The sequence below is a fragment of the Zootoca vivipara genome, chromosome 17 (genome assembly GCF_963506605.1).
Source record: "Zootoca vivipara chromosome 17, rZooViv1.1, whole genome shotgun sequence".
In the NCBI taxonomy this organism is placed as follows: domain Eukaryota; kingdom Metazoa; phylum Chordata; class Lepidosauria; order Squamata; family Lacertidae; genus Zootoca; species Zootoca vivipara.
In genome coordinates, this window is record NC_083292.1 from 30,998,261 (window position 1) to 31,012,104 (window position 13,844).

The 13,844-nt window shown below is 45.1% G+C and overlaps 1 protein-coding gene across 2 annotated transcripts in view; it reads left to right on the forward strand.

Annotated features, from left to right (window-relative positions):
* Window positions 1–13,844, forward strand: part of PLCB3 (phospholipase C beta 3) — a 73,356-nt gene that overhangs the window by 55,646 nt on the left and 3,866 nt on the right. Inside the window, exons 24-32 of one of the 2 annotated variants that reach the window (XM_035097796.2) lie at window positions 496–587; window positions 2,444–2,582; window positions 3,952–3,987; window positions 5,397–5,580; window positions 6,413–6,524; window positions 8,775–8,851; window positions 9,486–9,578; window positions 11,588–11,645; window positions 13,752–13,838. In XM_035097796.2, the coding sequence (XP_034953687.1) occupies window positions 496–587; window positions 2,444–2,582; window positions 3,952–3,987; window positions 5,397–5,580; window positions 6,413–6,524; window positions 8,775–8,851; window positions 9,486–9,578; window positions 11,588–11,645; window positions 13,752–13,838 (878 nt within the window). The remainder of the gene's footprint in view (window positions 1–495; window positions 588–2,443; window positions 2,583–3,951; window positions 3,988–5,396; window positions 5,581–6,412; window positions 6,525–8,774; window positions 8,852–9,485; window positions 9,579–11,587; window positions 11,646–13,751; window positions 13,839–13,844) is intronic. The other variant, XM_035097797.2, reaches the window with a different exon arrangement.

The window sequence follows — 13,844 nt, forward strand, 5'->3', positions numbered from 1 at the left end:
AAACAAGATTTAAAACACATGTGAACATTCTATGTGTCTGGATGGGCTTGTGTAAACAAAAATACCCTGTTTCTCATATTTTAAGACATACCCATAAAATAAGCCATAGCAGGATTTTTAAGCATTCAAGGAATATAAGCCATACCCCGAAAATAAGACATAGTGCAGCAGCAATGCCGGCCGCGGCAGGAGGAGGAGGAAAAAATAAGACATCCCTTGAAAATAAGCCATAGTGTGTTTTTTTGAGGAAAAAGTAAATATAAGACGTGTCTTATAATATGAGAAACACGGGTATATTTAGCAGAGCTAGTATGTCTTAAGGAATCTGTGTCTTAAATCCAACTTTGGAGACATATTCTAATTTTTTTTGTGTCTCACAGTGATGACCTTAGGTCCATTAATTTCATTGGGTCTACTTCAGTTGGTGCAAGCACACACACACACGAAAAGGCTTCCTCATGTGTTAAAAACTAATGGATCTTCTTTTTCCCTCAGATTATGCAGAGGCTCTGATCAACCCCATTAAACACGTCAGCTTAATGGACCAGCGAGCCAAGCAGCTTGTGGCTCTGATAGGAGAGAGTGAGGTGAGGGCAGCCATGGCACACAGGGAAGCGGATGTGGGGCTGGAAGGGTTTCGTTTTTGTCAGACCTGATCTGCACCTCCCCACTTGGGTTGGATCACGGTTACCCCCCAGGTTTCATAGTTCTCTGAATTCTGCCATGGAATCCTCTACTTTTTTATAAAAAAAATGTATCAGGAGGGCATAATGTGTAATTGGGACGTGGGTGGCGCTGTGGGTTAAACCACAGAGCCTAGGGCTTGCCAATCAGAAGGTCGGCGGTTCGAATCCCCGCGATGGGGTGAGCTCCCGTTGCTCGGTCCCAGCTCCTGCCCACCTAGCAGTTCGAAAGCACATCAAAGTGCAAGTAGATAAATAGGTACCACTCTGGCGGGAAGGTAAACGGCGTTTCCATGTGCTGCTCTGGTTCATCAGAAACGGCTTTGTCATGCTGGCCACGTGACCTAGAAGCTGTACGCCAGCTCCCTCGGCCAATAACGCGAGATGAGCACCGCAACCCCAGAGTCGGTCACAACTGGACCTAATGGTCAGGGGTCCCTTTACCTTTACTTTAATGTGTAATAAAAAGTTGTACACATGGTGGGCCTACTCAAACTAGACCCATTGAAATTAATGGACACTGTTAACTTGGGTTCATTAATGTCAGTGAGTCTCCTCAGAATAAAACAGACTTGGATACAGCCTGGCATGTTTACAAGTGTGTATTTTTTAAAAAATACATATTTATTTTTCAGAGGAAATAATAGTGTTTTTTTAAAAAAACTAATTTAATTTTTTTTTAAAAAAAAATGGCTTTAACCCACCCTGGCATCTTGTGGTGAAGGGTGGGTTTAAAAATTGAATGAAGAATGGGGATTTTAAAAAGTTACGGGTTAAGACAGAAAATGGATTCACGAAAGAACCTGTGTGAAACTGGGAAGAGACAGCTTCACCTGTTGCTAAGAAGGCGGGACAAGGGATGAAACCTATGGAAGTGCAGGCAACCCCCCTCCTTGCCAGTGATGTAACGGTCCAGGGTCAAGGACTCCTTACTATTTCTGCAGCAGGGTCTCTATCTCCAGCATCCTACAGCTGCCCAATCAGCATGAAAGGGAATCTTTTTAGCCAGGCATCCCCAAACTTTGGCCCTCCAGATGCTTTGGACTACAATTCCCATCATCCCTGACCACTGGTCCTGTTAGCTAGGGATCATGGGAGGTGTTATGTACTGAGCTGAATCCTAGAACAATAGGATTCAGATTCAGCGGGAGCTACCCAATCCAACTCCAGGTGGAAGTGAATCCGCAACCTGATTGGCCTGCTGGAGCAGCCAATCAGGCGGCTGGCAGAAGTGAATCTGCTACCTGATTGGCCTGTAGGAGCAGCCAATCAGGCTGCAGGCAAAAGTCAATCCACAATATAATTGGCCCACAGGTGTAGCCCTGAAGTAGCCAATCACGCAAGGCCCATTGTGTAAATAATGTATATAAGCAGATGGTTTTGGGAAAAGAGCTATTCGTCTTCTCTTCTCCTCCTTGATGACTATGAGCTGAATAAAGAGCATGAATTCACTCTTGACTCCGAGTATATTTCAGGAGTTGTAGGCCAAAACATCTGGAGGACTGCAGTTTGGGGATGCCTGTTTTTAGCCATTGCATGTTCCAAAACTAAGCATCTAGGGGTGCTTCATTTTCAAGAGAATGTGTGCAAGTTCTGTTACGTACAATGAAGCACATGGCACGGATAACTGCAACGTATCCCTTCTTATTACAGTTGTGTAATTGCAATATTATTGTACAATCTTAGAAGGGTGAGGGTGTGACTGTCCTGAAGGGATCCCATACTTCTGAATTTGCCACTGTGCTACTTCTCCTCGCCAGCAGGAGAATGCAGAGAAGCCACGGACATCGGTGTCGAGAAGTTCCTCTGGCGTGACCGCTGGCCCCACTGAAGAGGCACACAAGCCCCCACGACCCCTGCTCCCCCCGACCCGGAGCCCCAGCGTAGTTCCCAGTCAAGGTAAGATCTAAAGCAGACATAGGCAACCTTGGCTCTCCAGATTTTTTGGAACTACAACTCCCATGATCCCTGACAACTGGCCCTGTTAGCTAGGGATCATGGGAGTTGTAGTCCCAAAACATCTGGAGAGCCAAGGTTGCCTATGCTTGATCTAAAGCAAGCACAGGGCACGTCAGGCCCCAAGGGCCAATTGCAGCCCTCCAGGCCTTTATGTATGTCCTGCAGAACTCTCCCTAGGCCTCACCCCTCAACAGCCCTGCTGTGCTCCCTCTTTTTGCCTGGCTGGAATATGCCCTTGAACTTGGATATGCTAGTCTATTGTACAGACAAGTTTACATGCAGGCATTTTTTTGCCTAAAGTGGGGCTTGAGCCCACAACTCGTGAGATTAAGAGCCTCATGCTCTACCAACTGAGCTATATTTCTGCCTCTTTTTTCAGGTTCTCCTTCCACTACTTGCGAATGGCTGGGGTTTTCTTTTGCTTTTTTGCTTACCTCTTTTTGCCTATAGCCTTACAGCAGCAGGGCGTCTACTTTCTTTCTTTCCCTCCCCCCACAAAAAATGGAGACACATTCCCCTGAACTATGCTGGGAAGATCCCCTATGTTGCTGTGGCCTGGTGATTATCAGCTCGTGGTAATGCAGAGGTGTGGGTTTTTCCACCGGTGGCACCAGTGTCACAGAATACTCTCCCTGCTGTAATAGGTCCCATCAGTATTGGCATGCCGCCGGCTCTTGAAGACACACCTGCTTAGAAAAGCATTCTCCTGCTCTCCTGAGTTGAACCTGCTGTTTTGACTGTTTTAAGGGGATGGGTTGTTGTACAATTTTAATTGTGGATGCTTCTCTTCAGTGTTTTGATGGAAGTGATTTATTCTGTATTCATTTACTTTTACAGTTTTTATAATGCTTATCTTCCCATTGCTTTCTTCACGGTGCCAATTAACTGAATACAACAAATCACGTGTGGCTATACTTTGTATAATCTATTTTATACTTGTAAAGCAGTTAGAAGGCATTTTGGCAAGTAAGCGGCATATTCATTATTAAACTCCTACTAATATTAATATTATTGATCCGCCTGCTCCCAAGAACTGCCAGTAGCAGCCTTCTAGCAATAAACAAGTTCCAAGAAAACGCAATTGGGGTTTATGTACTAGTTACAGGGTTTATGTAGTTGGGGTTATTGCTACCACAATTGCTGTCCTTGCAGTGGGTACATTTTCTGGGAATGTGCCTCACTACCTCCCCATACTTTCCCGGGCCCGTGTTTTAAGAACAAACTTCTAACAGGATACCTTCACACCCCTTTCGTTGTTTTAACTCCTGTTTCTCGTTTCTTTCTCTCTCGCCTTCTCTCAAACCTGTAGTGCAAAGGGACGATCTGATTGCCAGCATCCTTGCAGGTAAGAAGACATTGTTGCACCAACACCCTTGAAGATAGAATCTGAAGCTCCTCTAGACCAGCCTTTCCCAGCCTTGAGTCTCCAGATGCTGTTGGACTACAATTCCCACCACTCCTCCACGCTGGCTGGGGCCACTGTGAGTTGTAGTTCAGCAACCTCTAGGGTCCCATAACTGGGAACAAGGCTCTAGATCACTGGTTTCTTAAACTGTGGGCCCGCAAGCCCCGTTCAGGGCTATCTGTTGCGGCCCAGTTGAACTTGACTCTTGTGCTTCGGCTTACTTCTTCGGCTAATGGAGACCGAGGCCATTTTGCCCAGGCAGGGCCAGTGTGGCATAATGGTTAGAGTGTTGGACTAGGACTGGGGAGACCTAGCTTCAAATCTCCACTCGGCCATGAAGCTCATGGGGTGACCTTGGGCCAGTCATGCTCTCTCAGCCTAACCTACCGTACTTTACGGGGTCAGTGTGAGGATAAAATAGGGAAGGGGAGAACAGTGTGTGCCGTCTGAGCTCCTTGGAGGAAAGGCAGAATATAAATCTAATTAGAAATACAAATACAGTGGTACCTCTACTTATGAATAACTCTACTTACAAATTTTCTACTTACGAATGGAGCTCCATCCGCCACCTTGGATGCGGTTTAGATAGGATTTTTTCTACTTATGAATTTTTAGATAGGGTTGCTTCGACTTACGAATTTTTTCTCCCAATGCATTCCTATGGGATTCGACTTACAAATTTTTTCGACTTACAAATGTGTGTTCGGAACACATTAAATTTGTAAGTAGAGGTACCACTGTAAATAAATTGCCACACAGGCTAACAAGACCCTGTCCTGTGACATTTTCATAACGCGATGGTGGTTTCGATGCCAGTGCTAGAGAGAAAAAAAGTTGTGGATGTTTTTTATTTGTATAATACCATATTTTTCTGTGAATAAGACTCCCCCATGTACAGTATAAGACGCCCCCTAATTTTTTGAGGACTCCAAATTAAGAAAACACCCCCTAGCACTACCCATGTATAAAATGAGCCCCAATTTTAAACCTACTGTACTTTTTTGGTTTAAAAAAACCCCCTAGTTTTGTACACGGGAAAATACGGTAATTAACCCATCTGCCAAGACCCTCATCAATTTTCAAATGGGGGAAGTCTTGAACTGCTACTCCGGATTTCAAAAATAAAGCTGCCTTATGGTGGAACCACGGACGTTCATTTTTAGTTTTCTCTGGAATTAAGTTCCTAGTCCTTAGGGCTCCAGAGAGAAACTTGAAAACGTGTGGACAGGGGCAGGTGGGAACTGCCTTGCGCTGCACGTGCGCTCTCTCATCACCTTGTTGTTGGACGGGGATTACGATATTCTGTAACCTGTTGTGCCTGGGTGGGTGTTTTGGGGGATATCTTCCAGAAGTGTCCCCCCAGTCCCTGGAGGAGCTGCGCCAGCACAAGTCCTTTGTGAAGCTGCTGAAGAAACAGTACCGTGAGCTGAAGGAGCTCCGGCGGAAGCACATGAAGAAGATCTGCAGCCAAAACAAGAAGCAGAGCGCCCAGTTCTCCCAGGGGGAAAAAAGCCGGTTGCGCAGCCAGGAAGGGTGAGAAGGGACTGGCTTGGGCTCAGGCGTCCGTGGCTAGAAGCGGGAGAGCTGCCTTCATGGGAGAGTCTTGCTGGAGGACACTAACAGAGGGCTCATCCATACTTCACTTGTCCGAGAGGTTGTCAGCTTGTCCTGCAGCTTTCCCCACAAACAAACAAAAAAACCAGAAATCCGCAGAATTGCTCTTTAGTCCAATAAACCATGGGCATTTCTTATTTTTCTTGCATTGCCATCCCTGCACCGCAGGGGGTTGGCCTAGATGACCCTCAGGGGTCCCTTCCAATTCTACAGTCCTATCGCTCTGTGCAGCTAGAGCCAGCCAGATCCCTGTCCAGGGATGGGGGTTGGAATAAGCAGAGTGCAGGTGGCCGGTTTTGGGATGGCTTTAGAAGAGGAATGGACAAGTTGATGGGTAGGAGAAAGCGGCAGGGCAGAGGCAAAACCGCTTGGAGAAAGTATGGGGCAAGCAGAAAACTGCTCAGAGCTGTGCTCTTCTGGGCCTGGGACAAGCAGTAGTGTGTGTTTGCTCTGCCTGTGATTGGCTCTGCCTACTGTAGGGCTCTCTCTCTCCCCCCCCTCCCCATGCCTCGCCTAGTTAGGTAGCAGCTGCCGTTGAACTTACCCAAGAGGCAGGATTTTACTGGGAGGAAAAAGGGGGACGGTATATGACACACACACCCCAACTCTCTTCCATCTGCTTGGTTACTCATTCCTTGTTGAATTTTACTGTGTGCTCCCCCCGTTCTGCTTGAGCTTGTGCTTGGCAGCCTTAGCCCTTTCTTGCCAACTTGCGCCTCCTGACGTGTGGCTTTTCCCCTTCCCTCTGTAGGTCTCAGAGTTCTTTGGAGCTGGATCAGGAGAGCCAGATGCAAGGTCTGCTGCAGCTGCGGGAGGTTCAGCACCAGCTGGAGAGGGCCTGCAAGCGAGGGCACCTGCACCAGGTGTTTAAAGGCAGGGCGGGGCTTAAAATAGTGGGCTCTAAGCCGGAGGTGCTGTGGGTGTCCATGTGTGGTTGTTAGACTCTTATCAGCCCCAGCTAGCATGGTTGCGGATGATGGGAGCTGTAGCACAACACCCCCCTGGCAGCCCTGAGATTCAGCATCCCTGTTCCCAAACTACCCTGTCCCTGCTGGGAAAGTGTGTGTGTGTGTGCACAATGGTCAATTGCACAAATACCTTCCTTGAGATGTCTAAGCGGGTGGTTCTGTGTCTTGTAGTGGTGAGCTCTAGTTTCGGCCTTTTTTAAAAAAAGGAAGAAAGAAATGATTCCAAGTTTTGTCCTCATGTCAAAATCATAGCTGCCAAGTCTCCCGCTGAAAAATGCGGGATCAGCAGCGGCGCGGCACCGGAAGTCGCTTCTACGCATGTCCGGACATGCGTAGAAGCGACTTCTGGTTCCGCGCTACCCATGTGGCGCCAGGACCCAAAATGGAGCCTCCCTGGCAGATAGGAAATCCGGGGGATTTACGGGATTTCCCCCCTTTTTTATAATAATAATTTTTATTAAAGTTTTTACAACACAAACAATAAAAAACACAAAAATATAAAAAGACACAACAATAAAAAAAATAAACACACAAATTCAAATTACTTATTCCTTTTCCCTTCACATTATATATGGGGACCCCCTCGGGTTCCCGTCTACTGCGGTTCTTTATCAGATTAAATTTTAGCAATTTCTACACCATTTTAATCACCTTTTACAAACTTATTTTACTCCTTTCCACTTAACATATTCATACATTCCACAGTATCTTTTTAACCTAATTCTGATCTTAATAAGTTACTTTTGCATATTTTTTAAAATATAACTTAAAATCTTTCCATTCTTCTTCTGTCGCTTCTTCTCCCCGGTTGCGGATTATTCCGGTCATCTCAGCCAGTTCCATAAACTCCATCATCTTCATCTGCCAGTCGTCAACTGTTGGTAGTACATGTGATTTCCAGTTCTTAGCTATTAAAATTTTTTTTCCAATCCGGGCTGCCAGCGGGAAACGGTTTAAAATACAGGGGTTTCCCGCGAAAAACGGGAGACTTGGCAGCTATGGTCAAAATCTGTGCTCCTGTGGTTCTGCTCGTACCTCTGGGGCCATTTTCAGAAAGTAGTCATAAGAGGCTGCTGTTTGGCGGTGGTGTCCCACAGGGCTCCATCGTGACATCTATATAACGCTGCAATCTTCATCTGAGGTCCTACTACTACTGCTGCTGCTGCTGCTAATTTATTATTTATACCCTGCCCATCTGGCTGGGTTTCCCCAGCCACTCTGGGTGGCTCCCAACAGAATATTAAAAGCACAATAAATGTCAAGCATTAAAAACTCCCTTCTTTGTGTGCCTCCTCCCCAAGAGGTTCGAAGGGTGGCAACATGAGAACGGGGCCTTTTCTGCTGTGACTCCCCACTTGTGGAATGCTCTCCCCGGGAAACCTCCCCTGGCACCTTTCATTTCATATCCTTAGGTGGCAGTGAAAACATTCCTCTTCTAATTAAACAATCTATGTCCTTTTAAACCTTAGGGGAGAGCTATTATTTTTGTTTTAAGGGTTTTGTGTTTTTATGCTGTAGTCTGCTCTGTGATCCTAAGCTGAATCGAGTATAGAAATGTTAATAATAATAATAATAAATCTCTTTTCATGAAGGAAATAAATCTAACCTGCGGAGAGGGTGAAATGGCTGCTGAGTGATACTGATGATTCTGTGACTTATAAGGTGGCCCTTGACGCCCTGACAGCTAGGAAGATTAGGAAGAAAGAACTAGATGGGCTAGTAGCCAATTGAAATGGGGACTCTAATTTGCACCTTTTTTTTTGAGAATTACTTTTTATTCTGTGTAATAAGAAATTTTGGTGGATTTGTCTATGGTTTTACTGCATATAAAGCGACTGCTGTTATTTTCTTTTTCTTTTACCCTTCTTTGGATGTTGCCATGGCCTTTGGCTAGTGCAATATGTAAGTAAGTAAGAAAGCAAAGCAAAGCAAAGCAAAAACAGTTGTTTTTAATTGTTGCATTGTTTTATTACTTTTGTCAACCACTCTGGGGTTTGTTTGATTGTTTGTTTATTTGTTCACAGTCACCCAGTATATCAATTTTTAGAAGTTAATAACAACAGGCACACACTGGGCCCATTTTAGAGGGATAATAATTCCTGCCCCCATTTCTCTCCCACCTCGCTGCCCCTATCCTTGTCTCAGGCCCAGCAGCGCTTGAAAGAGATTGCCCAGGATTGCCAGGCTGCCCAGCTGAAGAAGTTGAAGGAGATGAGTGAAAAGTGAGTACTGGCGTAAGGCAAAATGGGAGAGGAAGCAGCAGACTCTCTTGGGGACTCTCAGGAGCTATATGTTGCCTGCCTTTTTGATAGGAAGCTGCCTTGAGTCAAACTGAGGTCCACCTAGCTCTGTGTTTGCGGGGACCTTCTCATCCTCCTGAGGTTGTTGGACTGCTGCTCCCATCATCCCTGACCTTTGGACATGCTTGCCCAAGGCTGATGGGAGTTGGAGTCAAGGCTCCCCATCTCTGGTCTACTCTAAGTGGCAGCAGCTGTTCAGGGTTTCAAACTGGAGCCTTTTCCAGTGGAGGGTTTGCAGCTTTCTGCTCGCAAAGCAGGTGCTTCACTGCTGCTCTGCTAAAGTAAGCTTCTAGTCCTCATTGTTCTGAATGAAATTCCTAATCAAAAAGTAACTTAGGAAGCTGCTTTATACCAAGTCAGACCATCGGTCTATCTTGCTTGGCGTTGTCTACACAGACTGGCAGCGATTCTCCAGGCTTTTAGACAGGAGTGTCTTCCGTCCCTACCTGGAGGTAGCGGTGATTAAAGCTGGGACCTTTTGCAGGCAAGGCAGGTGCTCTGCCACTGAGCCCCACACCCATTCTTTCCCTCCCTGCACCCCCAAACCTTTGGTTAGAGAGAAGAAGGAGCTTCAGAAAATCCTGGACCGGAAACGACACAACAGCATCACTGAAGCCAAATCCCGGGAAAGGAAGAGCAAAAAGGACGTGTGAGTTGAGTTGGCTCAGGGATGGGTTGGTTTCCTTCGACTGCTTTCTAGGGCTGCTTTTCCAGTAAGATCAAAGCAGCCACGATCATCTTCTTCTTCTTCTTCTTCTTCTTCTTCTTCTTCTTCTTCTTCTTCTTCTTCTTCTTCTTCTTCTTCTTCTTCTTCTTCTTCTTCTTCTTCTTCCTTAAAAAAAACCTAAACTAAACCAAAATTAAACCTAAACTGAGATAAATGGAGAGAAACAGTATCCTCAAGTTCATAGCAGTGTCTTAGATCACATCTTAACCATATGTCCAAAGCACCCTTATAGCACTTTAGAATTTTCTAAAGACTGGAGTAAATTTGTAATTTATTTAAAAGACCACTGTCAACAGTTTAAAATCTTTGGCGGGGGTGCAATGACACTTGTAATGTGGAATTATTTGTAACAATTACGGTTATATAATACAGTGGTACCTCTGGTTAAGAACTTAATTCGTTCCGGAGGTCCGTTCTTAACCTGAAACTGTTCTTAACCTGAGACACCACTTTAGCTAATGGGGCCTCCCGCTGTCGCCGCGCGATTTCTGTTCTCATCCTGAAGCAAAGTTCTTAACCCGAGGTACTATTTCTGGGTTAGCGGAGTCTGTAACCTGAAGCGTTTCTAACCTGAAGCGTTTGTAACCCGAGGTTACCACTGTAGATGGATAATGGTAAAAGATGCAGCAAATTTAAACTTAAATATGCAACCCATGGAGGGAGGGAAGAAGGTCCGAAGGTTCAAAAGAACCTTGTGTTTTAATGTCTGAAATGGTTATGTTTTATATGTATAAAATTATCCCAAAAATCACCCAAAAATTATAAAACAAACGAAGAATCTTCCCTACTGCTCCCACTCACCAGTCCAGCTGCCACATTCTAGATTAGTTGTAGTTTCCAAGTCACCTTCAAAGGTAGCCCCACATTGTACGCATTGCATGCCTTCTTCATTACAGACCGGTCTAGTGGGTGACACTGGCTGCCAGTGTTCTCTTCCTTAGTCTTGCCATTGCTCCCCTCAGCAGGGAGGAGAATGGATGCAAAGCCAGGATGATTAGGCTGTACAGGTGAAACTCGGAAAATTAGAATATCGTCGAAAAGTCCATTTATTTCAGTAATGCAACTTATTATTTTTTATTTTTCTTTTAATTTTTACAAATGCTTTCTTTTGGAAATTCCGCAGTAATAAAACAAATAGTAACAATAATACAAAAATAAACATCGCTATTGCATTTCAATAATTACATTCCATCTATAATTGACCCGCCTAACGACAAATAATTACAGTGGTACCTCGATTTACGATGACGATCCGTTCCGCGGCCGTCTTCGTAAGTCAAAGTCTTCAGTTGACGAAGTGCTCGTTGTGCGCATGCTGCTTCTGCGCAGGCGGGGCGCGCGGGGCGAAAAGACTTCCGGGGTTGTCGACTACGGAAGTCGAAACCTTTGGAAGTCGAGTCGTTCGGATGTCGAGGTATGACTGTACAATTACAACAAATGAAGGCTTGACATATCTTGCTTTGCATGTCATGCATCTCTCTCATATATTGGTTTCACCTTTTAAGTTGCATTACTGAAATAAATGCACTTTTTGACGATATTCTAATTTTCCGAGTTTCACCTGTATATCATTGGCTCTGGCTCCACTTATTATTGGTCTTCCTGCCTTCTGCCATGGTACCCCATGGGCACCATCCTCCCCTGGCTGCACTTTGCAGGAGCGCACAGTTTTTAGGGGGCAAACCCTTAAGGCCATGGGAGCTGCTGGGCCTCAAGCATCGGGCCACATTCTTGAAGGCCCATCTCACCAGAGCTGGAAGACCCCAACCTGGGTTGCTTAGAGACGTGGGATTGCCAGTTCTGTTCATGCTTCAGTTTACGACTAGTGTCTTGTTCCTGTTTGTGTGGAGAGAATGGGGGGGGGGAGGGCAGTTTACTTGGAAACAAGGGCTTATCTTCTCATCCTGAAAAGGCTCTTTGTCTTCCCTCAGGGAACTGACGGAGATAAACAGGAGACATATCACCGAGTCGGTGAACTCCATTCGCAGGGTGAGTTTCCCATTCCTATTTTTATTCATTTTTCAATTATTATTGCATTTCTATCCCACCTTCCTCCAAGGAGCTCAAGGTGCCACATGCTGTGTGGGTAAAACCAGGAGTTACCACAACTCTGTGAGGTAAGTTAGGCTGAGAGGCATTGACTAGCCCAAGGGCATACAGAGAGGCATTGACTAGCCCAAGGGCATACAGTGTCTGTTTATAAATTGGACATTAAAATAAAATGAATTTTCTTTTTACACACACACACACCAACCACTTGATTGTAGAAAAACCTCAAAGCTGTGTCTAGCAGGGGATTTGAATCCCGATCGCCCAGGTACTAGACCAACACTCTAACCACTACACCACGCTGGCTCTTGAGTTGGGATAGCACTATTGAAATCTCACCTACGCTTTGCAACTCCCTTGCTTTGGGCAAGCCACCCCTGTCACCTTTTTGGCACCTATTGAAGACCTTCATTTTTCAATGACCCTTTTAAGCGGAGAAAATTTTATCCCGTTCTTTATCTGTGCAGTACTGTATTGGATTTGAAATTGTTTTGCATGTGAATTTGTGTGTTTTTGTTTCTTTTGTAAGTCTTTATTGGCATCTTCAACATGCACAGCAAACAACATACAGCAGTAGTGTTGGTTAGAAAACATTTTTTGACTGCTTGGGAACTTTTCACATTAATTTGTTTTCACGTATGAAAGTGTTATTCCTATCATTTAAATCAGGCACCCCCAAACTTTGGCCCTCCAGATGTTTTGGACTACAATTCCCATCATCCCTGACCACTGGTCCTGTTAGCTAGGGATCATGGGAGTTGTAGGCCAAAACATCCGGAGGGCTGCAGTTTGGGGGTGCCTGATTTAAATGATTGCTATCATTTATTTATTTATTTTATTTATTTTGTGCAAAACTCGAAAGCATTTTTAACGGATTTTTTTTATAAAAAAAACATTGTGTTTATTGCTATTTTGATTGTATTTTTTTCCCATAAAAGTGTTTATATAGTGCTATCTCATAAAAAATAATAATGAGGGTGGTCTGTGCAGCAACATAAAAACCACACAACTGACACCACCCCAATTAAAACCAGTCGTAACAAAATCTTAAGGGTCAATTTATAAGCAGGCAAAAGAGGGACCCAAGCATGCCTTTCCTGGGAATAATAATAATAATAATAATAATAATAATAATAATAATAATAATAATATATTATTTGTCCCCCGCCCATCTGGCTGGGTTTCCCCAGCCACTCTGGGCAGCTTCCAACAAAGATTAAAAATACATTAAAATGTCACACATTAAAAACTTCCCTGAACAGGGCTGCCTGTTCAGCTGCTCCATAGAGTAGGCATCACCACCGAAAAGGCCCTTTTGCTCAACTCCATAAAGAGCGTTTTTCCTGGCAAAGCAAATTGAGCACAAATCCCACACATGTATATAGAAAAAGAGACAATTCCTGAGATAACCCTGTTTCCCAGGTTGTAAATTTAGAACATTCAAAACTGGCAATTTTTATTCATACAGTGGAACCTCTACTTACAAATTTAATCCGTTCCGGATGCACATTCGTATGTAGAAACATCTGTAAGTCGAAACACGGTTTCTCATACGAATGCATTGGGAACGGATTAATTCGTTCGGGAGCCTCACCTCCCTCGCTGCCCTGCGCTCACCGCCACCGCTGGATCGAGCCCTCGCCGCTGCTGTGAGGCTGGCCTTCTGTTGGCCTCGCAGGATTGGGGCCTCACCGCCGCTGCGAGGCCGGCCTTCTACAGGTGCCACTGTATATAAAAAAGAGCCTGGAAACAAATCGCAATCCAATTATGACCTAAGAGTTTGGTTCATCCCGCCAGCCCTAGACACACAAGTTCTGGCTGCTGCTTCCTCAGCTCATTAAAGTTTCTGGACCATCTCCAAGAGTAGGTGCATTACAGGAGTCCGACCTGGAAGCATCAAAGGCAGGAATGACCGGGGGGGGGGGAGGTAGGGCTTATTTTCCCCAGGAAACACTGCAGCTTGCAAGTCTGAGCGATCTGGTGAAAAAAGAGCTATGTTAACATTATCCCTGCTTCACTGACTCTGGTCTTCCTTCCATCCCAAAGCTTGAGGAAGCCCAGAAACGGCGCCAAGAGAAGCTACTGGCAGGGCACCAGGGAATACTACAGCTGATTGAGGACGAAGAGCCGCGGGTAAGT